Source organism: Sminthopsis crassicaudata, chromosome 3, assembly GCF_048593235.1.
Source record: "Sminthopsis crassicaudata isolate SCR6 chromosome 3, ASM4859323v1, whole genome shotgun sequence".
NCBI classification, from domain to species: domain Eukaryota; kingdom Metazoa; phylum Chordata; class Mammalia; order Dasyuromorphia; family Dasyuridae; genus Sminthopsis; species Sminthopsis crassicaudata.
The window spans coordinates 27,804,589-27,832,453 of record NC_133619.1 but is presented as its reverse complement, the minus strand read 5'-3'; the positions used below and the strand labels follow the sequence as shown (position 1 = coordinate 27,832,453).

The window sequence follows — 27,865 nt, the reverse complement described above, 5'->3', positions numbered from 1 at the left end:
AGGGAATCCTGGGGAAGCTGAGAGGGAGCTCGGAGACCCCCCCCCCCATGATCGGGGGACACACCCTGGAGATAGACACATTAAGGAGAAAGCCATGAACAAGGCCATGCAGGGTGAGGACCAAGGGAAGGGGTCCCTCCCAGGAGATGCTCAGCACTCCCCGGCCCTGCAGCTGGTTCTGGTGGACTTCAGTGGCGCCACCCGGCCTCTAATTCGAGCCTCAGTCTCTCCTGTGTCTGCATTGTACACAGGCTTGCTTGCATGCTGTCTCCCCCACATCAGATGGGACAGGCTTGTATCCTCGTGTCTAGTGTCTGGCAGACAGTAGGTACCTAATAAGTGCTTGCTGAGGCAAGATGGTCCCAGCACCTAAAGTAGAAGACTCTAGTCCAGAGATCACCTTTGATCTCCTGCCAATTTACCAGCCAGTTAAAAATGCGACACATGACACCTGTCACTTCCATAACAAAATGTGGCTAGGGCAGGGTGCTGCCCCACCACTCTGCCCTGGCCAGTCCCCTGCTTTTGGTTAGCCACCATATTTTAATGGTGCTGACAAACTGGAGGCAAACTAAGAAGGGGGGGGGGGGGGAAGTGTCAGCTCAGGGTAAGCAGTATGGAGAAGAGATTTTAGGAGGAGGATGGCTGCTTCAAGGCCTAGCCTGGGCAAAGAAACAATCGGCAGCCTGTCCCAGGGAGGCCAATCTCCTGCAGGGAGAGCATCCCAAAGGGCAAGGCAAGCCTGGGAAGCTGTGGATGTCGCCTGCCTAGAGGTGACCACAGGAGGGCAATGTTGCAGAGGGGATGGGCCACCCTCTCATCTGACCCAAGGAACAGAGAGCCCTTTCTCTCGCAGAGAACTAAGAGCTCCAGCTTTCTTTCCTCCTTGGTTGCACATACATAACCAGATTCCATTTCTGTCCTAAAATATTCATACCATCTTAAGTTTAAAACTTCTTCCCACACAGTATACCAAAGTACAAGCTATAGTTAGAAACCGAAAAACATATTTAAGAGTGACAGAAAATCTAAAAGTTGGAGAAAGTGTTCAAATATTCTTCTGCTGAAGGAAAAAAAAATCAAAGTGAACAAATCAGAAAGGGACCTTGGTGACTGTCTAGTCTTAATGCTCTCATTTGAGAGATGCAGAGCCAGATACCAAAAAATTTAATTAAATACGCTTAACCTATAATTTACAAAAACAAAAAGGCCAGGAAAACACAATCTTCTGGTTCTGGGTGATCTGTGAGCCAAGGCTCCCAAATCAGCTCCTCTGTACTGGTGCATGGCCTGTCTATGCTCCCCCCATAAATCTTCCACAAAGAATAGTGCCCTAGGATGTCTGCCACTGAGCTCCCTAAAGATGCCCCTCTCTGGGATGTCTGCCACTAAGGAGGTGTTTGGGCCCGCGACTGGTCCCCATCCTCTTTTCCCTGGAGATCTTTGACAATGGGTCCTGAGAACAAGCCCTCATCGGCTTTGGGCCAGAGCCAACTTCTGGCTATCACACTCCTCTCAGCCGGTCTTTTCTATCACCTAAAACTTTGTTTCTTTAGAGAACATGGTGATTCAGAGTCATATCTGGAAAAATACAAAGGTACTAAAAATACTGAAAAAAAAAAAAACTTGCAGAGAGAAGCCTGAGATCTCACAAGCAATCCAGCCTAATCTCCTGTTTAATTTCCAGAGAAGTTAAGCACATGGATCAGTAGCAACTACATCCCCTTTTTATAAAATTTATTTTGGTTCTGAACATAACATTCATCAAATAAAAGGAATAATTCCACAGACTCGAGAGCAAAAGAACTGCATGTAAAACTCTTAATAAGTGCAGCTGGCTTTTTTTCAGATGTTCTCCTGAATGCTTTTTGTTTGTTTTTGTTAATAATTCAAACTTTTTTTTTTTTTTTTTTCCTTTAACAGTTTACTTTTAAAATCTTAGCCCTGGGAGCAGCTCAGGATTATCTTCATCTCTTCACCTATTTTGAAAATGGCTCCTTTGCCGGTTTCATAGCTGTGCTGCCTCTCGTATCCCTGATCTACTCCCGCTACATTTCTGGCTTCTTCAGTAGCATTTTCTTCTTCCTCCCAAAGCCCACTGGGCAGTGAGGGGCCGGCATCCCCAAGGGAGGGCTCCCACTCCTTAACAAGAAGCATGGACCAGAAGTGACGGCCCATTTCTGACAGGACACCCTCCAATCTCACCGGTAAACATTCTTGAATCACATGTTAATTGGTCCTGGTGCCACGTGTCTCAGACTTTTTTTTTTCTTTCCCCTTTCTCTCAATCAGTTCTTTTATAAGGAGATATTATTCATAGTTTCCCACCACCCTCCTCTGTAATGATATTTTTAAAATGTTAGACTTTGCCCTTGGCTGCCATATCTGTTCAATGAGCTGGCTCCTGGGGGCTTCTGGGCTCAACAGTGCTTGGCAAAGGTTATACTTTGGAGAAAGTGACTCCAGTCTACATTAAGATCTTTTCCTGCATTAATATTTTTTGTTCTTTTAGCATCATAGCTTCTTTTGCCTAGGTCAGGTCGAACCCACTGCAGCTGACTGCTGTTTTCTCTTCCAAAAGATGCTAATTTTGACCTTTGCACTAACAAGTCTATGATCCAACTGCACACAAAGAGGAGATTCGGAAATTACTCCCATTGAGAGCCCAACTGGGAAACACTGTCTCATTTCTGCAGTGTTCGGGGTTCGTTGTCTCTAGCATCTTCCTTTCTTCTGGGAAAAAGTATTTGGGAAAAATAAATATGGAGTCTCCTGAATAATCTCTGAGCTGCTGGCCTCTTGCATTCCTTAACCTTGGACCAGGTTTCCCAACACGTTTCAAACTATCCCCTCGGACACTCACCTTTGTCTGGAATTTCCTGTGTGCGCCCTGCTTTTGCCCTCTGGGCTACAAAAGCCTCCCTTCCCCCCCACCCCCGAGGCTTTGTGCGGCCCAGGTCAGGACCATCCAGTCACCATGTGGGCTCTTGGGGTGGCCGACCTGGACTACCATCCCTCCCACCCCTTCTCTCCTTCTAACCTTCCTAACTCTTGCCTCAAGCTCAGTAAGAGCCATCCTGGATTCTTCACTCACCCCACTACCTGGTCGGCTGCCAACCTTGGCGGTTGTGAGCCATAACATTTCTCCCATCGGTCCCCATCTCTGCACTTGGAGACCCGGCCCGATGCGAGCCGTTTCTACCTCGCCGGGTCTGCTGCAGGAGTGCCTTCTTTTGTTTCCACTCTCTCTCAGTTCCAAACCAGCCATAATAACCTTGGAGGTCTCTTCCTGCTCAAAAAGCACCAGCCTTTCTTTTGTGTAAATATAAGCCAGCCTTCAGCTCGGCACTGAATGTCCTGCTAATAAACAGGGCCCCAGGTCACCCGTCCTGAATGGTCCCTTTCACATCCCCACATGGGCCCAGCATCTCCGTCCCGGCTGCCTTCCACCCCCAGCCCCACAGCTTTCCCAGCTCAAACGCCACACTCAGGAGGCATTTCTTCGTTGTTAGCAGTTTCTGGAGCCACCACATGGCTTTACCCGCCTGTTTCCGGGCGGCTCCATGGAACAGGACAGGCTTTCCGAAGATAGTGCCCGTGACCCGTTCATCCCCGTGTTCCCAACACACAGCCTGAGACCTTGGGCGCTGCAGGCTTCTGAACGTTTAATTGGATTCACTGAATAGCAAAGTTGGCTTGGTTTAGCGATCTCTGTACAATTTTTATGAAATATTAATGAGAAAAAAGCTGAAAGTTAGGCTTAAATGTGCCAGACACATGCTGCAATGTTCTGATATCCTAAGTCCCTGCAAGATTTCAGTGGAATTTAAAACAAGAGCAACAAAAGAAGCTAGTGTTTATGTAGCACTGTAAAAAATTGTTCAAACCTTAACCTCATTCGATCCTCAGGTGGATGCTGTTATCAACCCCATTTTACAGATGAGGAAACTGAGGCAGGGAAGAAAAGTGACTTGCCCTTTGTCATCTAGCTACTAAGCTTTAAACATGAACTGAAGCCCTTTCTTTCTGACTCCAAACCCAACAATCTCCCATCACTCCATCTCTCAAGATCAAAAGTACCCAGAGAAATCTAAGGAGATTGCATCGCCTCCACAGAAAGGCAACCTGCACTTCAAATCTCCAGTGAAAGCGGGACTGGAGTGCGATCAGGACCAACACCATATCTGTATCCTTGACCAAGTCATAATTCACAGGCCAACCTTAAGTAAACCCCTCCGCGTCACGCCCCTCAGTTTCCCTCCCTGAAAAGTGGACCCCAGAGTGTTTTCTTGTTACCTAAAGAGCAGCACTGCGCCAGGACTGTGCACTAGGCTCCTTCCAGATGAGGAGCTTCGGGCCTCGGGCTCCAGGCACCTGCCCCCCAGGCCCAAGGGGAAGGACTGAACGGCCTCTTCTCCCCTCCACAGGAGGCACACGCTCACTCTGGAGAGAACCAGAACCAGTAGGGCCAGGCCGGAGAGCGGGTGGGGCCTGGCCACAGCACAAGGCTCTCAAATCCCTAAAAGGTGAGATGACCTGGGGGGGATGGGTATGCATTGTCATTCTCCTGTTTTCCCTGAGGGGAAGCTGAGACCAAAGTGAGGGCTCTGCTCAGGGGTTGAGGGTGGAGGTGTTTTTGGGTGTGTGTGCATGTGCATGTGCATGTATGTGTGTGCACCTGTCTGAGCATGTGTGCATGTGTACTGCACACCTATGTGTGCATACGCTGCGTGTGGGCACCTGCGTGTGTGTCTGTGTCCGTCCCTTTGGTAGAGAGAGCAGAAGACAAAAGGAAGTGGCGGGCACCGCGTCCACACTAGCGCACCTACCCACACAGAGCCTCTCCCAGAAAGCGGAGGAACACAAAGCAGCCCTTTCTCTGCCAGACACCGGCCGCCCCCGCAGCCCGCGCCCGCCTCAGCCGCCATCTGCTCGCTTCCGCGCAGCCGCCCCAGGCTCGGCTCGACTCCCGTGGGCCCGCTCGGCCGATGTCTGAGGAGCCGGGGAAGGAGCTGCGTGACGCTGCTCTACACCTGGGCCGCCTCAGACGGAAGCGCTCACACGCAAGTACCCGCCCCATCTCTGGTCACCCTGCGGCCGGCCGCGCAGACGGGCACGTCCAGCTCAGATTTCTCAGTAGGTTTTGGTAAGGGAAGTGCTAATGTCAAGCTCCGCTTATGGGAGAATCTCTTAATGGTACAATTACCCAATACTCAAATTTCATTTGAACAAAAGAGGGAAGACCAAGTGAAGGCCTCTTCCCTGCCCACCCCTTTCCCAACTCTCCAAACTGGGGCGGGCTGGACCAGGAGAGAGTAGTGACATTTACCTGAGTGGTGACGCCCCTTACACTCCCAGAGAGCACTTGACACATGATCATTAGATTGGGGGAAGGAAGCCGAGGGAGGGATGAAGCGCCCCTCCAGGGGCCATCCAGCCACCACCAAAGGAGCGTGTGCTGTCCATCAGAAAGGACGTACGCAACCCACCTGCTCACTCCACAGCGGGGACCAGCCGGGCCACCCGGCCCCGACTCCCTGAAACAAAGCGGCGACGACCAGGGCCCAGCGCCCAGAAGATTGCCCACTTCTGCCAAGAGGAAGCCAGGGTCCGTAAAGGACTAAAAACGCAGATTTACGGAGTGCTGCCTCAGCACAACCTAAGCTTTCCCAGCTAATTCCTGTTCCTTTGGGGAGACGGGGGGAGGAATCAAAAGGCAATAGAGAGAGCCACTCAATTACCAAGCTTTCCTTTCCATGAAGGCCCTGGGGATTCACTGGAGACCCAAGCACATCTTGGACAGCAACTGCCTCCGTGGGAGGAGGGGTGGGGGCAAGGTCACCATTCAAACTGCTAATCTCAGCCAGACTGGGGAGAGGGGGCCACTGTGAGGGGGGAGGGGGGTGTCCAAGGAGGAGGATGCAGATAAGAAAGGAATGCAGGGGGAGATAAAGGGGCCCCGAAGCCTGGCTGACCCTTCTGCTTCCTCCAGGAACCGAGCTGGCCTGCCCCATCCTTAGACGGAGCCTCGCTACGAACAACTGTCAGACACTCACATGGAGCTCTGGCTCTGCAGACACACACCAACAGCATCTGGCGGATACAGGGGCTTGTGCCACGGGAGCCATCCTGGCCCCAACCTGGAGCTATGTGACAGCCTTGTGGGTAGCAGAGGAACTCTAGAAATAAGGGGGCCATTAAGGCCAGCTGTCCCCTGCAAATCCCAGGGGCTGCTACACAAGCCCTGTCTGGAGGCGCCCCGGGGCAGATCGCCATGTTGGCTGCGACCCTTTGCAATGGCCACCCTCGGGCCTGCCCTCCACCTCTCAGCACCTTCTGGCACAGGCCTTTCTCGGCTGCCCACAGAGCTTTCCATCTGCTGCCAAGACACCGCACGGGCCTTCTTAGTTCCATGCTCGTCTCCCCCTTTGCATGGCAGGGCTTCTCTCTGTACCCCTAGAACTAACTGGCTCCCAACAAGTGTGGCGGACTGACCTGCGGCTCCTCTGAGGGCTTCTCCCCCAGATTGTCTCCTCCCTACTACGTCTCCAGGTCTTGCTACCCAAGCCTCAGGCCCCCTCAAACAGCTCCACATCAGAAACTGATAAGATTTTATCTGTGGAAATGACAGGGGCCTAAAGACCCTGAGACTTCCCTGCCTGGCAGCAGCCGGAGCCAAGCCTATCTATCACGGTCCCGTGCTTAGCACACAGCAGGGGCTCCATAAATGCTTCTGGCCCTGCTCACTCATGTGGCCTGAGGAAAGCTGACAGTGCCCAGCTCTCCGCAGGGGAAGAGGCCCCAGAGCCCCAAGGTTATAAGGGAGCACCTGGGGGAGGGGAGGCGGTAAGTGAAGGAGCATGCACCCCTCCCCTGCCCCAGCCCGAGAAAAGGCACAAGAAAGGCAGAAGGACACTGGGAGAGAGACGCCATCACGAGCAGCTTTAGCACTTCGGGCCCATTTCTCCGTGATGAGAGACTGTCCTTGATGCCGGGCTGTCCCTGCCATGCTCCCTGAGGGCCTGCACCAGCCTGCTAAGGAGATGGACTCTTGCCTCCACCAGAACAACGCCATCCTGACGTCTCTTCACTGGCCAATTAGGGAAAAATGGGAAAGGAGAGATGGCTCTTACAGACGCTACAAACCGCATGTGAGCCAAACCAAAGATGTCTGGGGAAAGCTTCTGCCTGACAGGGCTGTCACACCCACAGGGAACGACTGTGGGCGCACTTCTAACCGTGGCTTCCTTACCCGCTGGGACTTTGTTCTTCCCCACAACATATAGGATGTAAAGCAAAAACCTGCATAGGGCTTAAAGCCCACCGAGCCCATCCGTGGCAGCAGGGCGAGCAACAAGGAACAAGCATTTATGGGGCTCCTTGGCGCTGCTCTCCATGGCCGGCTCACGTTCTACAGGGACAGGGTAGAGAAGGAAGCAAGCCACAGAAAAGCTGATGTAAGGGGGGCCTCTCTCAGGAAGGCGTCCACTCCTCACTGGGGCCTGAGTTAAAGGAACAGGCTGGGAGTTGGGGCAGGAAAGGACTCCTGGGGGATGGAGAGTTTGGCAGGAACAGAGGTCGGCCCCCAAGTCTGCTGGACACCCTGGCCACGTGCGAGGGACATGAACGGCCGAAGCCCCAGCCCAAGCCTCCAGAGAGGAGCAGGCACCCTCTCTTAGAAGCAGCGGGGAGCCACTGAACCTTTGGAGTGGGGGAGAGGCTGGCCAGGAGCAGGTGAACCTCAGACACTGACCAACTGGATGCCTCAGTCTCCTCATCTGGAAAATGAGAAATAATAATAGCACGGACCTCTCACCGTACTGTGAGGATCAAATGAGATCATATTCATATTTTATGTGTTTGTCTTATAACTATCATGTATATATATGTGTTATATATTTTGTATGTTATACACAATATATATTACACATATATATGTACAACACACACATGCTTGTGCACACACAAATATAAACCATATATATATATAGATAGATAGATAGATAGATAGATAGATATAAAACTCTTATCTATCACTTCCACTTCCTCTCTGAGCAGACCTTTCACTGGCATGGTTAATGAGCAGCTCAAAAACCAGTCTGGGACTTCCTTCTTTTAATCACTCTCTGGGAACCAAACACAAAATGGACAATGAGCTCTCCAAAGAGCTGGACACCAACTGGAAGGAGAAATCCAAAACTACTCTTTAAACCAGCAGCCCAGCCCAAAGCCACAGGAGCTGGCTGGAAGATATTCTTAGATGTTCCTCAGTTACACAGCAGGAGATCTGTAGAGAATATATTTTAAAATCTCTCTCATGTACTGTTTATCTCTGAAACCTAGGGTTTATAGTTTCCCGATTAGCCATCTATTTTTGAAGTTTATTCACTAGGTTAGGCCGCATCAGGAGAATTCATCTCCGACACAGCCAAGCAGACTGGATTTCAAACCAGAAGGCCAAGTTCTGCATCCAGTTCTGTTCCTTCTGGATGACTGTGGGCCAGTCCCTTCATGCTTCCAGATCTCACGATTTATTTCTTCCATAAATAAGGGGTAGAACTACGGTTCATCCTCAAGCTTCCCTCCCAATTCTGTGACATCATGGTGCTTATATAACTACAAGTCAGGATTAGGGGTGCATGGCCTAAGAGACTTTTTTGAGGGGGGAACAAGAACTAGTCTTTTACAAGCATGCTTACTTAAGGGGGAAAATCAGCTATTTTTGTTCTAAATTGTTTGCTTAGATTAAGAAAACCAGTTTTTCCACATGCATATCAAAACAAATCTGTGGAACATGTTTCAAATAAAAAAAAAAGGGCAGATGTTTTTAAATATGTTTTAAGAGATTAAGTACAGCTAAGCTCTTTGTTTATTCTAACATGAAATCTTACAATTAGATGGTTAGTTTTTTCTTAATAATAGCTTTTCGGATCTGCCTGGGAAATCGAATATAGCTCTCTCTTCTACTCTAATTAGGAGTTGGGCCTCCACTCCATCTTGGGAAAAACTGTTAAATAACTTCATAAAAGACCATAAAGACAGAGAAAAAAACCAAAGATGGCCCCAGTCCCAGTGATGATGAAGTGTTTCCTGGAGGCCTAAGCTCTGCCTGGCACTTTCAAGTTTAGAACAGGAAGAAAACCACACTGATGCCATAAGCCAAGCGGGGGAAGGCTGGATGAAGGGGAAACCTAAAATATCATTCTACAGCAAAATTAGCTATTTTCTAGACAATGTAAGAGCTACCAGCTCAATCATATTCAAAAAACCTATAATCTTGTGGAGTAACAATTCTACTTGTATCGGGCAGGGGCATGGTGACAATGAATTACAGTGTGAAAGGTCAACACATCCCCCCCCCTTTAGTGGTTATTTTATTCAATCGGCAAAAAGTTTGGGTTATTTTAAATTATCGTTGTAACAATATCAAAGAAAGAAGCCAACACAAACAGACTCCGTAATCCTTCAGTCTAAAATAGTTTAATGAATACTACAAAAGTCTGCATTTGTTTCCCAGGCCCAGTTATACTCAGAGACCATTCCCTGCCTAGACACTACCCCTCACACACATGTTTAAGATGCATTTTTAGGAAAACCAGAAATTGGTCATTTGTCCTCCGATAATCCCACAAGGGCCATCTGTGACCCTGGTAAAATTTTTCCCTAAAAAAATGCATCCTGGAGACCCTAGGGGCTGGGTTTAAAAAACAACCAAGCTAGGAGAGGAGGATGCAGGGGCTGGATCTCCAGGACAGCTGGAGCCCTGGCCAGGCAGACCTGTGTGCACCCTAATGAGGCTCTGCAAGGCGGGAAGAAGGCCTATCAACTTCAGTAAGGAAGCTTCCTGCCAGGACGACGTCCAGTGCAGGCTACGAACAATAGAGCGGAGGCTGATGGGAAGTCGGCGCCCCCGAGTTTGGCATTTCTCCTGGACAGGCCAGCTGGGCACCAGCTTCCTGCAGCAGCCAGAAGAGGAGCTGCCAGGTGGCCACGTGCTTGGATCTGGCTCCATCTCTCTATGGCTTAGAGCTCGGTGGTAATAATAATAAAGGCTGCCTGTGTGGGAAAGGGCCTTCTCACCACCCAAGAATTACAAAAATGACCTCATCCTATGGAGATAAAGATAACGGGATTCTTTAAGATGGAATTTTATTTTGGAATTATCAAAATTAAGATTGTTAGATGAGAGACTCGGCCAGTGCAGAAAATTTGTTTGCATGAAGAACCCATGTTAACTGCTGCAAAGTGAACAAGGTAACTCATTAACTCCGGGCCCCTCAGCTTTTTGGTTCCTGCCTCCCCTGCAGGCCCCGTCCCTAACCCCTCTGGAAGGAATCTCATCCATTCCTGCAGTGGCCTCCTCCATGAACTTTCTTACGACACTTAAGCCTCCCTCTCTGTTGGTCAATCTCTCCTTCCTCCCTCGCAGTCTATATACCTCTATATGCCTCTCCCCCACTCCCTCTCTGCATTCTCCCTGGGACTCCTATGTGGGTCCCCGATTGTTCTTTTGGACTAATCTACATCTTCCATCACTGACCCTTGACCTTAAACTCTGAGGGCAGGGAAAGTATTCTTATTATCTCTCTATCTGTTTCAGGCATATAACTGGTATACAAATGTTTGCTGAATGAATAGTCTTGAAAATGAGATTATACTCTATTCACATGTGTATTTTCTTAGGCCTACTTTCCACTTTGAGTGGAATGACAGAGGAGTTTCTAAAGTCCTGCCAGAGTGGTTTCTTCCACGCTCCCTAGGACAGGAGACTGAATTTTGGGAGTAGATCCTCCATCACTACAGCTCTGCAGACCCCAAGCCTTCTGTCTAAGTTACTACATGGTCTCTGACATTTGCTAAGGCCATTCAAGCCTCACCCTGTGACCAGTCAGGAGAGGAACATCCCAAACTTCAGCAGCACTGGCCTGGGCTTCAACGCGACCACACCCAAAGCTTTTCCAGCTCGGTCAGTCCTGACAGTAAGTCTGGAGAAGCTGAAGGTCACTTCCTCACCACAACAAGCTCCCTGCCAGAAGAGGACTTAACTTGCCTCCCAAAATCAAACCTGTTAATTTCACTCCCATTTGGGGGAGCAAGGAAATACAAAACACTGTGTTTACTATGTAAGTCAAACTTTTTGAAAAGGGAAATATTGACAGAGGAAGAATTAAAGGCATCAAATTTCTGTTATATGTGTGCATGCATAAGTCACAAACAATACCAAAGCATCCTTTTTATCCATTGTACTGGTAAATGGTCAAAGGATCTAACAGACAATTTTCAGATGACAAAATTAACACCATCTATAGTTATAAAAAAAAAAAAATGCTCTAAATCACTATTGAGCACAGAAATGCAAATTAAGACAACTCTGAGATACCACTACACCTGTCAGATTGGCTAAGATGACAGGAACAAATAATGATGAATGTTGGAGGGGATGTGGGGAAACTGGGACACTGATACATTGCTGGTGGAACTATGAACAGATCCAACTATTCTGGAGAGCAAAATGGAACCATGCCCAAAAAGTTATCAAACTGTGCATACCCTTTGATCCAGCAGTGTTTCTACTGGGCCTGTATCCCAAAAATATTATAAAAAAGGGAAAAGGAGCCACATGTGCAAAAATGTTTGTGGCAGCCCTTTTTGTAGGGACAAGGTGGTAGAAACTGGATGGATGCCCATCAGATCGAGAATGGTTGAATAATTTATAGTCTATGAATATTATGGAATATTATTGTTCTCTAAGAAACAATCAGCAAGGTGATTTCAGAGAGGACTGGCGAGACTTACAGGAACTGATGCTGAGTGAAGTGAGGAGAACAGAGTAACATTATACACAACAACAGCAACAACTAAGATGGTCTTAGCTCTTCTCGGCAATGAAGTGATTCAAGACAATTCCAACAGACTTGGGGTAGAAAAAACCATACTCATCCAGAAAGAGAACTATGGAAACTGAATTGAATCAAAGCATAGTGTTTTCATCTTTTTTTGTTTGTTTGCTTTTACTTTCTCATGGTTTTTCCCCTTTTGGTCTGATTTTTTTTTCACAACATGACAAATACAGAAATGTGTTAAAAATACTATATATGTACAGCCTATATTAAATTGCTTGCTGTCTTGGAGAGAACAGAGGTAAGGAGAAAAAAATTTGAAACTAAAAAGGTTACAAAAATGAATGTTAAATATTTAACATGTATTGGACTACTTGCCATCTAGAGAAGGAGGTGGGGGAAAGGAGAGGAAATTTTGGAACAGAAGATTTTGCAAGGGTCAATGTTGAAAAATTACCCATGCATATGTTTTAAAAATAAAAAGTTTTAATTAAAAAAATAATAAAATAAAAGCACTTGTATGTGCAAAAAAAAAAAATATATATATACACACACACACACATATATACATATACAAATGCATATAAAGATTTCAACATTTATATATATTTTTATATATGAATGTTGAAATCTTTACACGTATTTGGAAAAAATACTACTGAGAAAAGCAAAAAGGATTATTTACAAGTGACATGCCCACCGTCTCACTTGACGGCTCCTTTGCTGGCTCCTTCCCCAGGTCTCTCCCATGGGGCTTGGTCTTGGGCCCTCTTCTTTGCCTCTCTTCTAGTCACTTGGTGATCATCTTATTGGCTCCCATGGCTTTAATGACCACAATGATGCTGATGACCCCAGATCCACTGTCCTGCCACAACCTCTCTGCTGACCTATTGTCACACCTCCAGCCGTCTTTCAGACATTTTATAAACCAGATGTCCAGCAGGTATCTTAAATTCAACACAGCCAAAACTGAGCTTGTTATCTTTCCTCTTAAAGCCTCCCTGCCTCCCACCTTCCCTATTACTACAGATGGTTCTCAAACTAGAGCTCATCCTGGACCCGACATCCAAGCTGCTGCCAGGCAGCACACAATGGCACACATGTCCACTGTGCCCCCTTCTCGGGTAGGCCCCCATCACCTCACACCTGGGCCACTGCAGCGGCTGCCGGGGCTCTGAGGACACAGGACACTCTCCCTTCAACTGCCCTCCACTCAGTCTTCCGTGATTTTCCCAAAGTGTCCATCTGACATGTCAGTTCTCCTTCGCCTCTGAAATCAATGGCAGCCCAAGCCTTTCCTAACACCACCCTGCCATCTTACCCCTCACTCTTCAATGTGTTTTCTCCGATCGGCTGACATCCAGGTTGATCCATAAAGCTGTAGCTAAATGCCCTCTCTCCTCTGCTCTGGCCCTTGACCTCCTTGGCTTCCTTTCCGGTCCCGGCTAAAAGCTCACTTCTACAAGGAAGCTTTCCCAGTCCCTTTTAATTCCGGCGCCTTCCCACTGTTATATCCTATTTGGCCTGGACAGAGCTTATGTGTTGTCTTCCCCAAGGGACGAGAGGCTCCTTGAGAACGGGGATTGGCTTTTGCTTTTTTTTGTATCCCCAGCACTTGGCACAGTGTCCGGCACACAGCCGGTGCTTACTAAATGTTTGCTGATGATTACTGTTTCACTCACCTTCCTCATCTATCCATTTCATTGTGAAGAGCTGTTCGTTATCAAAGGAACACATGTCGCGAACCTCACTGCAAAGTCCTTCAAAGGAAATAGATGGTTCGAAGTGTGTTATCATGATGTCCCTGAGGGAAAAAAGACACATGTTTTAAATTTAACAATTAAAAAATCAAATGAACACTGAAGTGCTGGTCAGTCAACGAATAACCAGTTAAGAGACAATTTATATTACTAACAAGCCCATGATACATTAAGCACTCTAAGTTACAATAATAGTGATCATTGTTAATTTAGATTTAGGTCCTTAGACTTGAAAGGCTGCTCTTGTCCAACCTTCTGCCCAATTCAGGAATTTTTGAGGCAATACGTTGTACAGCTTAATAGATCTCAGCCTCAGTTTTTTTGTCTGTAAAATTGGAAAAATAATAATCCCTTCCTGCTAGAAGATCAAGTCCTATCATAAGTGCAAAGAACTTTGTAAGCTTTAAAGAGTTATGTGTTAATGTTCACCATCAAGAGTTAATGTTCACCATCAGACACAGCATTCCACTTCGTGCTTGAATGTCTAATGACAGGAAGCTCAGTATTTCAAAAAGCAGGCAGTCCCAATGCAGGACAACTTCTCATTGCCAGAAAATCCTTCCTGGGTCCAAAGCAAAATCCTTCTTCCCATAACTTCTTCCCGATTACTAGCTCTTTACAACCTGTTCATTACCATACCCATTCAAACACACAAAGGCAGTTAGCAATGTCCTATGTGGCTTGGCGTCCTCCTTCCTAGGCTAAACCATCCAGGGCCTTCTATGAGGGAGGCTGTCTGGGTAATTTAGAGAGCAACAGACCTGAAGGCAGAACATGTGGATTCCCATATCACTTAAGCTCGCTTAGTGCTTAGTTTCTCAGTTTCCCAGAAACCTGAACTATTCTTCCTGGTGACAAGGGTCCCAGATCCCTTCCTATCCCAGATGTCCTCTTTTAGTCACACTCCAGTTTCTCAGTGTAGCTCGTCAAATGACATTTCCCTAAGCTGATCACAATATTCCAAATGCAGACAACTACAGAAGTTTATCCTAGTTCCATTCATGTATCCCGCAAATTTTCCAATCTGTTCTTTCTGCTACTACCTATGTAATCATGGGCAAACTGTTTGAAGGCTCAGTCTCCTCATCTGACAAAAAGTGAGATGACGCTCAGGTCCCTTCGGCGACTTCACCCACTTTGCATGACCCACACGGGCACCGAGAAAGGAGAGGAGCAGCACCCTGCGATAAGCCGAAGCCCTGGAAGGCAGCCGTGGGGTCTCTAAAGCTGCCCCTGGACCACAGAGGAAGAAGGAGAGAAAGGCAAGTCTGGGAAAGAAAGAAGGGGGTGATGGCCACACACACTCCTGGCACCTCCCGACCAAGGGGCCAGACTGGGTCAGAAAGGGCCTTCCGACAAAGGCTGCCGGACACACAAAGTTGTGGGCCGCCTGGCCAAGCCACTCTGGAAAACACGAAGAAGGATGTGAGAAAATCCAATCTCATGGAGGGGCATATGTCCCCAATGAGGTCAAGGACAGGAAGTTCCTAGGTACACTGAAAGAGTTCTAGAAGCACTTCTTGTGGTAATAAGCAACAGCAAAAAGGAGGAAATGCAGCCAGGGCCTGCTGCCTGTAATGGACAAACGACAATAGAATACAATCATTTCCTGGGAGGAAAATATATGAAAAAGTGTAAGAGAGAGATAGGAAGGAGGGAAGGGAAGGAAAGGAAGGGGAAGGAAGAAGGAAGAAAGAAGAAAGGAAGGAAAGAAGGGAGGAAGAAGGGAGGCAGACTAATCTATGCAAAAGAGCTTTAAACTAGAAGGGAGTGAAGTGCTTCCTAAGCAGCAGCTGAGCCAGACCAGAACATATGACAGGGGAGGCCAGGCTGTGCCCCTCTTCTCAGAACAGCTTCCCCTCTTCCTGCTCCATCATTTTCTCCATCCTTTCGTTTTCTGAGCACCGCTGAGTAACGAGGTTTTTATTCTCAGCCTATTAACTTTCTTCACAACATCTCCCAACCTTCAGCAGAGCTGCATCATTGTGCCCTCCCCGCCAGTCCAAAACAAAAGCCTCTTTATCACCCCCACTTCTGGCCTCTTCCCGTCTTGCTTCTGAGGAGAGGGTCCTGGCAGCCCTGGTTCGCCCCAGCTCCAGGCTCTTTCCTTCATGTTCAATTTCTTCATTCCCTAGAGTTCCTTTGCCACTGCCTACAAACACGCCTAAGTCTCTCCCCTCAGAACACATAACCCCCCATAGCTTCAGTGTACCCCATCATGGCTCCTGGCTCTGGCCTAAGAGCTCTCCTCCCCCTCCCTCTTCCTTGCCAACATCTTTTGGCTAGTGGTCACCATCTGGCACAGTAACGAGCCCCTGGGAAGGAGGGAGGTCATTCTGGCAGAGCTGCAACACAGGGAAAAGTGGAGGCCATGATTTTTTACAAGGATTTCAGGGTCTCCTTTGAGATTCACTCCAAATTCATCAGCAGATCCATAGCCCAAAGCAGCTGAGTACCAGTCCCAAGGGCATTCGCTCCCTCAGCTTTCACAAGGCAGTCAAGATGCTAAGCCCTGGGGATACAATGAGAAAGGAAAACAATTCCTGTCCTAAAGCTGTGTCCTTCAGCTCTGAGAAGACCACAGGCAAACATAGCCTTGTACAAACAAGCCATGCACTATATCTAGTTACTATATCTATATCTCTATCTGTAACTATATCTATAATTATATGTATTTACAGTTTATCAACTGGAGCTATCTTGAAGGGAAAGCCCTGGTGTTAAAAGTTAGGGGAAAGGGGGCAGCTAGGTGGAGCAGTGGATAGAGCACCAGCCCTAAATTCAGGAGGACCTGAATTCAAATCTGGTCTCAAGACACTTAACACTTCCTAGCTGTGTGACCCTGGGCAAGTCACTTAACCCCAGCCTCAGAGGGAAAAAAAAAAAAAAAAAAAGTTAGGGGAAAGACATCTTACAGAAGGTTAGCATCTCAGCCAGGACCTGAAAGAAGTGGGAAGGCAGGGGGCAGAGAGGAGGGAGAGCATGCTACTATGGGGGGGGGGGGTGGCCAGAGGAAATGACCAATTCTTGTTCAAAGAATGTTTTAGTCTTCATATCTGCCTTCTAGACTTCAATGTATAACACTGACAGCCTCTCAAATGGCCTCAATGTCCCCTCCCAGCTGACTCAGCCAAGAGCCTCACCTTTCCCTCTCTACATGTGCACCTTTTTTAACGAGACCTCTCATTTTCTCTTCTTTTTAAAAAATTTATATTTTTCCCAGTTATAGTTCAAACAATTTTTTAATTGTTTAAATTAAACTTAAAAACTTGTGAGTTCCAGATTCTCTCCCTTATCCCCAGCCCCGACTGAGAACATTCCCTCTTCTTTTCAAGGGGATGCAGTCCCTTCCCACTGCTCCTGTCTGCTGTCCAGAGGCTGCCTGCCTTCCCCCCTCCCCTGCTCTTTCCAAAATCTCCAATGGGCCCAGGCAGAAGCTTGGTGACCTCCTGGCTCATTTGCCTCCCATGGGCTTCCAGCCATAGGCTCCTGCTTTCCCCCTCCCTCCCAGACCATCCCTTCCCCTTCTCATCACTCAATCACAGCACCTCTGGGTACACTCCAGGGCTTCTACTGGCTTTCACATCTCTCCTGGTGCCCTTGGTGGATCCCTCAAGACTATTGTCATAGGGGGGGGGGAGGGACGGCCCTCACCAACACTGCCCCTACTAAGGTCAGTCAATGGCAGGCTCTATGCTAAGGCCCAGGCAAATGAGCCAGCACCAGGGCCTGCCCTCCACACCTTGCATTTTCACCCCCTTTTCACCTCTCTCCCTTAGGCACCACGTTCTGTGGGAAATTTTTCCTGATTCTCTCTCCAAGGCAGAATAGTAGGTGCACATCATTTGTTGAATGAGTTTAAACAGCAAATCATAAGAAACGCTGTTACAAAATCATGTCACCATCCTAAGTACGCGCCTGGCTGTAAGGGTACATGATTTAGACATAAAGGGAAATATCACAAATAAATTAGGGGAGCAAGGAATATTTACCTATCAGATCTACAGATAAGGAAATTAAAGGAAACTTGAGGAACAATGTTTACAATAAGTCTCTCAATAAAGGCCTCATTTCCCAAATTAAGCAGCAATTTATGAAGCAAAAGCCATTCCCTAACTGATGATCAAAGGCTATGAACAAGATAGCTTTCAGAAGAAGAAGTCAAAGCTATCAATAGTCACATGAAAAAAAATGCTATAAATCACCTTAATTCTATCAGATTGAATAACATCACACAAGGAAAAATGATAAGTGCTGAAGAGAACAGAGAAAAATGAGGACACTAATGCATTACTGTTGGAGCTGTGAACATTCTTGAGAACAATTTGCAAGTATATATGCAATACCACTCCTAGGTCTGTATCCCAAAGAGATCAAAGAAAAGAGGAAATGACCCTTATGACAAAAATATTAACAATAACTTTTTTTGTTGTTGTTGTAGCAAAGAAATGGAAACCAAGTTAAAAAAAAAAAAAAAAAACACAAGTCGTTGTAAACACATGATAGAATATTGCTGTGGTATAAAAAATGATGAGAGTTTCAAAAAAAAAAAAAAAAAAAAAAACAACTGAGATTTATATAAATTATGCAAAGTGACGCAGCAGAATATCGTACACAGTAAAAGCAATGTTCTAAGGATGGTGAACTGTGAAAGACTTAGCTACTCTGAACAAAGAAAATGATTCAAGTCACTTCCAAAGGACCTACGATGAAAAAAGCTACCTACTTTGAAAGACAGAACTGATAAAGCTGAGGCCAGATTAAAGAAAAATTTTTTCAGTTTGTTTCTTGCTTTTTATTGTTTTTTTCTTGCAACATGAATAATATAAAATGTTTTTTATAAGTTCACATATATAACATATATTACTTGCCTTCTTTTTTATTTTTAATTTATGAAATAAAATAAGCACTTCAACAATATAGCATAATGAAAAAATGACTAAACAAGAAGCTGCAAATCTATTGTGTACAACTTGCTATTCTTTATAAATATATAATAGTTATCATGTAAATTCCTTTTCTTTTTCTTCCCTCCTTTCCCCCTACTCTAGAGGTCCCTATCACTAGACACAAATGTGTATTTTTTGCAAAATCATTCTACACATACTTTTATTTGTGAGTTCTTTCCCTGGATGCTGATAGCTTCTTCCTTCTCATGTTCTTTGTAATTAACACAGGTATTAATCATAGTCAAAATGACTTACTCAAAGTCATTCTTAAAACAATATTGTTGTTACTGTGTACAAATTCTCTTGTTCTGCTTATTTTGCTCTTCATTATTTCATGCCAGTCTATCCATGTTTTTCTAAGCTTACTGGGCTTATCAGTTCTTATAGCATAGGCACAGAATCAAGATCATATATAACCAGTTCAGCCATTCCCCAATTGATGGGCATCTCTTCACTTTCCAGTTCTTTGCCACCACATTTATATGCTACTATAAATATTTTGGAACATATCAGCTCTTTTTCCCTAGCTTTCCCTTTCAATCATTTTAGCCAATATGATTGGTGTAAAATACCTCAAGATTATTTTAATTTGTATTTTTCTAATCAATAATCAGATTTTGAGCATTTTTTCATGACTATAAATTGGCTTGACTTCTTTATCCAAAAACTGCCTGCTCATTCCCTTTGACCATTTATCACTGGAGGAATGACTAATATTCTTGTAGATCTTTACAAAGTTCTTTATATAGTTCAGATATAAGCCCTTTATCTGGGAAGCTCTATAAAATTCTCCCCCCCTCAATTTTCTGTTTTTCTTCTGATTATGCCTATATTTATTTGAACAAAGATTTTTAATTTAATGAAATATTCTCTATTTCTTCTTTATTCATAAATTGTTCACCTATCCATAAATTTTTCTTGTCATCTCCCTATATTTAGGTCATGTATCCATTCGATCATTTTGACCTGCTTGCTTTCTCAAAAGGTGGCAGAGAGGCAGGAAGGTGAAAGAATTTGGAACTCAAATTAAAAAAAAAAATTTATATAAACAAATTGAAAGATAGATTAGAGAATATTAGCACTTAGTGACTCGTGATTGTTTTAATTTTATCTCTATCATTCCATGGCCTCGTCCGCTCTACCAGACACACATATTGAACAAAGAGAGGATGTGTCCCCCTTCCGGGAAATACTGCAAGGAAAAAACTCTTTTAAAAATCAAATATTACTGAACTCCTCAAACTCAAAGTAATCCACCTTTTTAAAAGGTCCTAAAGCTCCTCACTTTTCTTTCCACTTATGGAAAAAACTATTGCCAATCACCTTTCACATACAAAGAAATTGATTCTGTAAAAGGAAAGAGAAAAAAAAAAGAAACTCTTGTCCTCAAATGCAGCATTTTAAGGGGCATAAGACAGTTTGCCTATTTAAACAAAAAAGCAATGGGCTTAAAATTAGCTGGAGCCACAGCCCAACAGAGAACATATGGCAAAGAAAAAAATCTTTTATTTGTTAAAGTTTTTCATTTACAAGAAAACAGAAAGCACTACTGAGCACGAATCAACCGTTTCCTTTTTTTTTTTTTTCACAGCATAAAGGAGGGAGCTATTAAAATTATTCTTAGGTAATGCTACGTGTAAATATAAATGCTTTGGTTCACACTGAAACATCCAAAATCATCTAAGCGGTGGAATGCATTTGCTGGGAAAGAGGAGGTTAGGAAGGCCCCTGACACCATCTGCACAGGGTTAGGAGGACAACGTCACACATTAAGTGTATGTGTGTCTCTCCCCCACAGGAGCTCCCTAAGTCTTGGAAACGAAATCATGTCAGGTGATTTTAGATCAACATTTCCCTGAGTAATTGGAAAGCCTGTGTTTACACACACTTCACCATCACTAGATCCCAGTTAGAGTACTAAGGGTTTAATGAGTACCAGAAGGCAGTCTAGGTTCCCTTTCTTTAGAGCTCAGACCCCTTTTCAGGGAGACCAGGGTCTCTTTCAAAACTTGGGATCAACGGTGGAAAGCAATAACAATGAAGTCCAGTTATTGGAATGTTTTAAAAAAAAAGTCAGGAGCCCCGATTTCTACTTCCAGCACCCCTTTCAGCAGCAGCAGCAGGCTTCTGCCTACTACTGGCCTTCCACATTTGTGCTCATTCCTAAGGCTCCCTAAAATGACGCATCTCAATAACATCTTAAACACTAGGAATGTAAGATTGTCCCATCCAGCCTTTATCCAACATGCTTAAGTTCTACATTCTTGACCTTAAAGTACTCCTCCTCCTTCTGCTCCTTCTCTGAAAAAAGAACTCCATGAAAATGATCTAACTTCTCTCCTAAATGAGGAATATTCCCTGAAGCCAGTCTGTCTCCCTGAAGTCAGAAACACAGAAAATGGAAGCTCCTCTCTCGCCATCATTGGCTCGCCATTCCTTCCAAGAAGCGCTTCCATAAGGCAATTTCTGTATCCCCCAGAGAAGGTCCAGAAGGCTCCAGTTTCTTGGGAGACTCAACAGTCTCCTCCCAGATCTAACAATGCCCTGTGTACACCACAGGCTGGAAGAGAGGAGAGAAAGAAACTGGCATTCTTTGTCCCCTACCAAGTCCATTCCAATCCACACAAGCCGACCTCCTGCCTTCCCTCCCCCAATCCAAACAGCCAACTGATCTATCAATCAACAATCAAACCGCAAAGTCCCTCAAAAAGATGCAGGAGCAAGGGGCAAAGGAGAGGATAGGGTGAGAGCTATTTCCCATTCCTGGTATCAAAGCAATTGTTACAATTATCCCTTCCACATTGCAACTTGCCCCATCGTCCCATCGCCCTCCACACATGCTGTATGTCAGCATAAGAAATTATTAATAGGAAATTTGGGGAAATTTTATGCAGGTGACAGACAACAAAAAATAAGTTTAGAAATTTGGAAATGCATAAGACATATGTAGAGCATTGTATAATATCCAGGAAAAAAAAAAAGAGAAGGAAATCCGCAAAACTAGAAGACATCTTCCCTGGTGAAAGGGGGGTTTGGGGGAGAGATAAAAAATTCCCCGTGGTTTTTCCAGGTCATGGGGTGCCAGGTCCCCACCCCAAGGTAAGGAGGAGATCCGTGAATCATCAATCCTGGACAGGCCAGCTGAGCTCTGGGGCTAGCAAAGGAAAAGAGTTTTTGGCACACGCTGGCAATGATGGCAGGGAAGGCCTGGAATTAAAGGGGGGATTGAACCGCCCTGGGAGGATAGGAGAAGTAGAACTGGGCCTTGCCAAGGGCCAGCAGGGGCTTAGTTTTCTCATCTGTGAAATGAGCGGCCTTCCCTCAGTTACTTCTCCAGGCAGGGCGATGGCAGGCCAGCCCCCGAGGGTCACCTTCCATCTGGCCTGAGCTCCCTGGGAGCCCTTACTGGTTCTGGGCCTGTCAGATGAGAAGGCAGAACCCCTGAAGGGCACAGAGCCACTAAGTGCTGGATCCATGTTCACTGATCGATCGGCTCTGCTGTGCAGGAGCTCTGTCAGCAGAGGCAGGAAGCCAGGTCTCCCACTCCCCCAGAGCTTGGAGGGGCTCCTGGTCAGGCAGGGAGGGGCCACGGCCTGCAGAGTCAGAAGCCTACTCTCCAGAAGAGTCAGGCAGGCCTCAAGGGCTCCCCACTCATTCAGGGGTGCCCACATCCAGGATGCACCACGGGGGGGGGGGGTGGCAAGAAGCAGAGATCCCACTGGACAAAACCCCCAACTCTGACTTGGGGGTCCTGAGACCCCCACGGTTAAAAAAAATCAAGATGGGAGAGACAAGCTGGGCCAGTGGGGAGAAGAGAAGTCAGTATGGGGTCATTTAATGACGAAGCTTATTATTTTTTCTCTGCCCCTGACGTTGTTTGTTTTTCCCATCTACTCCTTGGCTGTCACTGTGCCTGCCTAGAGAGGAATCTTTCTCCCTTCTTGTAATTACAGGCTTGGAAAAATCCAATTCAATAAACATCTTATTAAGCATTTCCCTTTTGTCGCTGAGTTAGTTTCTGGAAGAGATACAAAGTTTAGATGAGAACCATGGGGGCTGAGCCCTCACAGAGGGTCTGCTGCGGCTGAGACACACAAGGGAGAATGACAGCGCATGTTGGTGAAACAGACTGAAAACACAGATAGGTTCTGGTGAGGGCTGCCCTGGGAGCCTGGCGAGAACCACTGGGGCCACTGCCCTGGGAGCCTGGCAAGGGGAGCCTGGCGAGGGCCACTGGGACCACTGCCCCGGGAGCCTGGTGAGGGGAGCCTGGCAAAGACTGCTTGGGCTGCTTCCCTGGGAGCCTAGCAAGGGGAACCTGGCGAGAACCGCTGGGGCTGCTTCCCCGGGAGCCTGGTGAGGGCCGCTGGGGCAGCTTCCCCGGGAGCCTGGTGAGGGGAGCCTGGCGAGAACTGCTGGGGCTGCTTCCCTGGGAGCCTGGCGAGAACTGCTGGGGCCACTGCCCTGGGAGCCTGGTGAGGGGAGCCTGGCGAGGACCACTGGGGCCGCTTCCCCAGGTGTTTTGATCGGAGCTGCAGCGGGCAGCTGATTAGAAGCCTTGCTCTGTGCCAGGCGCTGCGCTGAGCCCGGTCTCTGTAACAGCACCAACTCTGCAAACACATGAGGGCCCCAGGCACCGCAGCGGGTCTTGGAGACACAGAGCCAAGCCAGCCCCAGCCTCGAGGAGCTGACACCATTCCCAAGGGGAAGGCGATGAGACACCAACACGTGGAACTTGTAGGGAGGCCCATCCACCAGTGGCATCTTCTCTCCCGAGTCCATTGCGTGGGTCACCATAGCTTTCCAGCCCTAAGATCATGCCCTCCAAAATATGTAAAACGTAATATAGTATAATTTTGAGAGATGGGAGGCAAGTCACAGCTAATCAGAATGGACTGCCAAGGACAGAGAGAGTTCAGCCAAGAGAGTCAAGGATACCAGAAGGTGGTTAACCTAAATACAAGCGGCTGAGATGCCCTCCTGACGTGGAACAGGCCTCAAGGAGCGTAAGGAGGGAAGAAACAAAGGCTGGACATCAGCGGCTTGAAGTCCAAAGAAACTACCCGCACAAAGACGGGAAGTGAGGCCCCGAAGAGGGTCCAAACAAGCCCGTGACAGCCCAGACACATGCCTCTTGCCCACTAATGTCATCTCTAGAGCAATCAGAAAGCAAATGTACCAGCAGACTCGAGTCCTGCCAAGACTTGTAAACTATGAGAAAAATTCTACTTATTTCCTCGCAAGGTCAACTTCAAATACAAACAGTTACTCAACAGTTTCCTAATTTTATCATGCTGGTACATACGGCCAAATCTTCACAATGATCATGGCTCAGTAGAGTTCTGAGAAGTGTCACTCAGAAACCATTTCTGCACACCCCCTGCCTCTTTTACAAGGTAGACGATTTTGTTCCTTATTTAAGCGATGAGCCCTGCCCCACTAAACCAGAGCTCCCCAAGAAAATGCTTCTGTGATGTTAAATCTCTCTTTAGCCAACAGAACTTTTATTCCATTTCTGTGAAATAACAAAATAACGATCCAAGGAAATCCAAGGAAAAGCTCCCAGTGGGGTGGGGGAGAAGCCAATCTCCTACCTAAACACTAGAACAACTAATCAAATTAAGTGTGCGGTTTAAGTTTCTTTATCTAGAGACAGCCCATTTTCACAAAGATCAAATTTAAAGGAACTTGAGGATTCTTCTCATTCTGGGGAAAAGAAGTTACAAAATGATCCTAGCTGTTACCAAAAAATGCTGCTGGAGAGAGGAAGGAGGCTGGCCCATTGATCTCGGGCTCAGAATGAAGAGCAGGAGGAAGGGGCTGGTCATTCTCTTCTGGGAAAGAGGATTTTTTAAAATACGAAAATCAGGCCAAAGGTGCCCTAGTTAGCCAACCTGTTTATTCACCAGCTCCTTCAGTGACTCACTGTAATCCGTAGTCCAACCACCAGCGCCGCTGAGAATATTGCTAATAAAAATGGAGTCCTCCTTAGGTTTGATTTCAGGGCAGGAAGGGGAGAAAAGATCAAGGGAGGCAGTTTTCCTGGGTGGCTCTCTCTCTCAGAGCTGGAGCAGGCTAGGATTCCTGGCTGACCAATTTTTAAATGGGGAAGAAAGCGTTGGTTTCTCATAAAAAACTGAAGTCACAACTAATAATTACTCCCTATCAGAAACTGCACTGTGGGATTCCCTGAGCAAATGAGACCGTCCCCTCCAGGAACTGGATGGCCAGAGAAATATGGGCTCCCAATGCCAATCACACCCCCATCTCCTGGGTTGCTACCTCGGTTTCTTTAAAAAATGGAAAAAAGCCTCCAAGGAAAAAACACGGGGATTGGGGAGCTCCAGCTATTAAATAAAAACTTTAAAATCAGTGCTTCAATCTAGATGAAGGTACACACAGCTGGGGGGCCGCAGCTGAGGTAAACCTCAAAACCCCCTGAACCACCTCAGGAAGAACAGCCCATTAGGACCCCCCCTCCCCACACTGAACCCCTGCTGCACTTCACCTTCTCCGCACACACGTGACTAGTGGGCCCTAAATTACCCCAACTCTAGGCGAGAAATCACAAAGCCAGCGACCCTAACCCGGCCGGGCTCAAGCTGAAGCCAGGGAGAGGTGGCAGGCCGGGCCCTCACCAAACCACTGATCCATGCAGGAATGCGGGCAGGGCACGCTTAAGCCACTTACTTCTGCCCGGACAAGCAGCCAGCTCGGGCTCACAGGTGTGCGTGTGGGGAACCCCGGGCTTCCCGGGGCGCCCAAGCTGGTCTCGCGGCCACGGAGGGCATGGCCTCACAAAGCTGCCACCGAGGAAAACTGTTCCGGAAGCCTCCAGGACGGGGAGAGGAAAAGTCCCCGGAACGAAACACCCTTAACCCAGAACTTGGCCGAGTTCCTTCTCCTGGGCCGGCCTGGGGCAGCGCGACCACGGGAGGAAGCCTGGCCCGGCCAGGAGGCAGGGGAGCTTTGTTCTCACCGGGAGGGTTCTCGTCCCACATTACCGGGAGCCCCTTCCACATGGGGGGTCCCGGAGCTCCCGCGGTCCGGCAGCCCCAGAGGGATGACTTATGCCCGCAGACCTCGGGCAGAGGGCACTTGCGTAACTTGGTTTCCCATTGTTCCTCGGGACCTGGCCCCGCAGCCGGCGCCCTCCTCCAAACTCCTGCCACAGGCCAAGCACAGCCAAGCCTGTTCTTGCCCATGCAAAGCCATATTCTGCAGTCCCGGGACTGAGGGGAGCCCGGAGCCGGCCCAGGGGGCTGATGGTCCCAGCAGTGCTCGGGGAGCCCCGGAGACGGCCCGGGAAGCTTCTCTTTGTCTGCTGGGACTTAGGGACCCACCCTTCAAGGATTCACGGGGCCCACATGGAGGCCCGAGGGGGGCGATGACAAGGAGAAAGCAAAGGCTTAAAAACAGCGTCCCTGAGGGCCTCGCGCCAGCACTGGGGCGTCTGCAGGAAACTGAGGCCGGCTGTCACATGACCTGGGGACGGGGGTCACACAATCCCTGGATACACCTGCTGGCCTCACACCCAGACCCCTTCTCGGGACCACGACTGCCAAAAGTCAGCAAGTTCCTCGAAGAAACAAAGGACGGGACCAGGAGATGGGCAGCGGGGCCTTGGGACTGACTACACTAGTCCAGCAGCTACTGCGCCCTCGGACAGAGCTACGGAGAGAGTGACAAAAGTGATCTCCCGCCTTCCTGAGACCCAGAGCCCCCCCTTAACTCTAGCGCCTTCTGACTCCCATCAGTCCTGCCTGCAGTTGTGGGAGCTCTGCCGGGGTCCCCTCAGACCGTAAGCTCCTGGAGGGCAGGGCCGGTCTCTTCTGTAACAAAGAAGATGTTTACTAAATGTTTAGTAATCCCTAGATTCCAGAAGTGTTCATCCGCCCTGTCCAGACAAAAGTTCCAAGCTCTGAGGGCTCCGGGAGGAAACCAGCCCTGCCTTCCAGCAGCTTCCACTCATCCCGACCTTCCTAGTGCACAGTCAGACCTCATTCATCCTGAGCGGACCTGTCAGGAGGGGGACACAGGGCAAAGGCAGCGCCCGCCCTCGGGGGCTTCCCCTCCCCGGGGGGGGGGGCGCTCCGGGCACAGCCAGACCCGTCCCGAGCCGTAATCCCCACGCCAGGCTCCGGGGGCACGGCGGCACTAGCAGCGCCTGCCCTCCGGGGGCTTCCCCTCCCCGGGGGGCGCTCCCGGCACAGCCAGACCCGTCCCGTGCTACCAACCCCACGCCAGGCTCCAAAGAGTCAAGGACACCGCGGCCGCTGCCCACCGAGCGCTTCCGCTCCCCGGATGCCCGCGCGGGCCCCGCGTTCACTCACCCTTTGTAGTAGGCTTTCACCCGGACCTGGTGCGCGTGGTCCCCGCTGCCGCCGCCGCCCCCGCCGCCTCCGCCCCCGCCGCCGCCGCCCGGGCCCGGGTGGGACATGCTGCTGCTGTCCCGCTGCGTGGGCATCTCCCCGCCGCCCCGCGTCGGAGCGGCCGCGCCGCGGGGACCCTGGCTGAGCAACGCCGCCGCCGCCGCCGCCGCTGCCCCGCCGCTGCCGCAGCCGTGGTTCCGGGCGCTCCCGCCGCCGCCGCCGCCGCCGGCCTCCTTCGCCTCCGCCTCCTCCGCCGTGGCCCCGGCGCTTCGGCGCCTCCCTCCGGCCCGCCTACCGCGCTCCCTCCAAACGTCCACATTCCCAGGCGGGGCGGGGCGGGGCGGGGCCGCCCGAGCCACCATTCCGGCCCCCGCCGAGAAGGGCCTCCTCTGGGCTGGACCACTACCACACGGAGGGGGGATCCACGAGAGAGCCAGACCTCCCCGCCATTCGGGAGAGGCAACCTCGCGGCAGTCCCAGACTGGAGAGACAGTACATCCTTGCATCCACATCCTGTCACACATCCTCCCCCCGAAACCGCGAGAAAGCGGTGGCGGCAGAGCCCAGAGGTAACAAGTTACCTCGTCCGGCTCCGATGGTTCCGTCCAGCTCATCCCGGGAGGAGGTGGGGGTGGGGGCCAAAAGCCGCAGCAATCTGAAGGAATCAAAGCGCCCGCCAGGGTTGGAGTTTCCGAACGGGATTCTGGGACTTGGAGTTCTCTTGTCGAGGGATTCTGGGAATTAGGGTTTTCCGGGGGTTCCACGTGCAGGCTGCGGGAAGTTGCTTTCTTCTCCCTGTCTTCGTGGGGAATGAAGGACTTGGGGCGTCGGGGCTTAATTGACCCAGCTCCAGACCTCGTCCCTCCCCCTTGCCCAAGGCAGACTCAGCCCCACGCAGGCTCGGCCCCACGCAGCCCCTCCCTCGGCCCCAGACTAGAGAAGCT

General features: G+C 48.5%; 1 protein-coding gene across 1 annotated transcript in view; it reads right to left on the bottom strand.

Moving 5' to 3' along the window:
- PRKCI (protein kinase C iota) overlaps nucleotides 1-27,550 on the bottom strand; it is a 57,936-nt gene extending 30,386 nt beyond the window's left edge. Inside the window, exons 1-2 of the mRNA XM_074298176.1 lie at nucleotides 26,883-27,550; nucleotides 13,523-13,644 (exon numbers count right to left, since the gene is read on the bottom strand). Of these exons, the coding sequence (XP_074154277.1) occupies nucleotides 13,523-13,644; nucleotides 26,883-27,535 (775 nt within the window). The 5' untranslated portion in view covers nucleotides 27,536-27,550. The remainder of the gene's footprint in view (nucleotides 1-13,522; nucleotides 13,645-26,882) is intronic.
- Nucleotides 27,551-27,865: the final 315 nt, after the last annotated feature.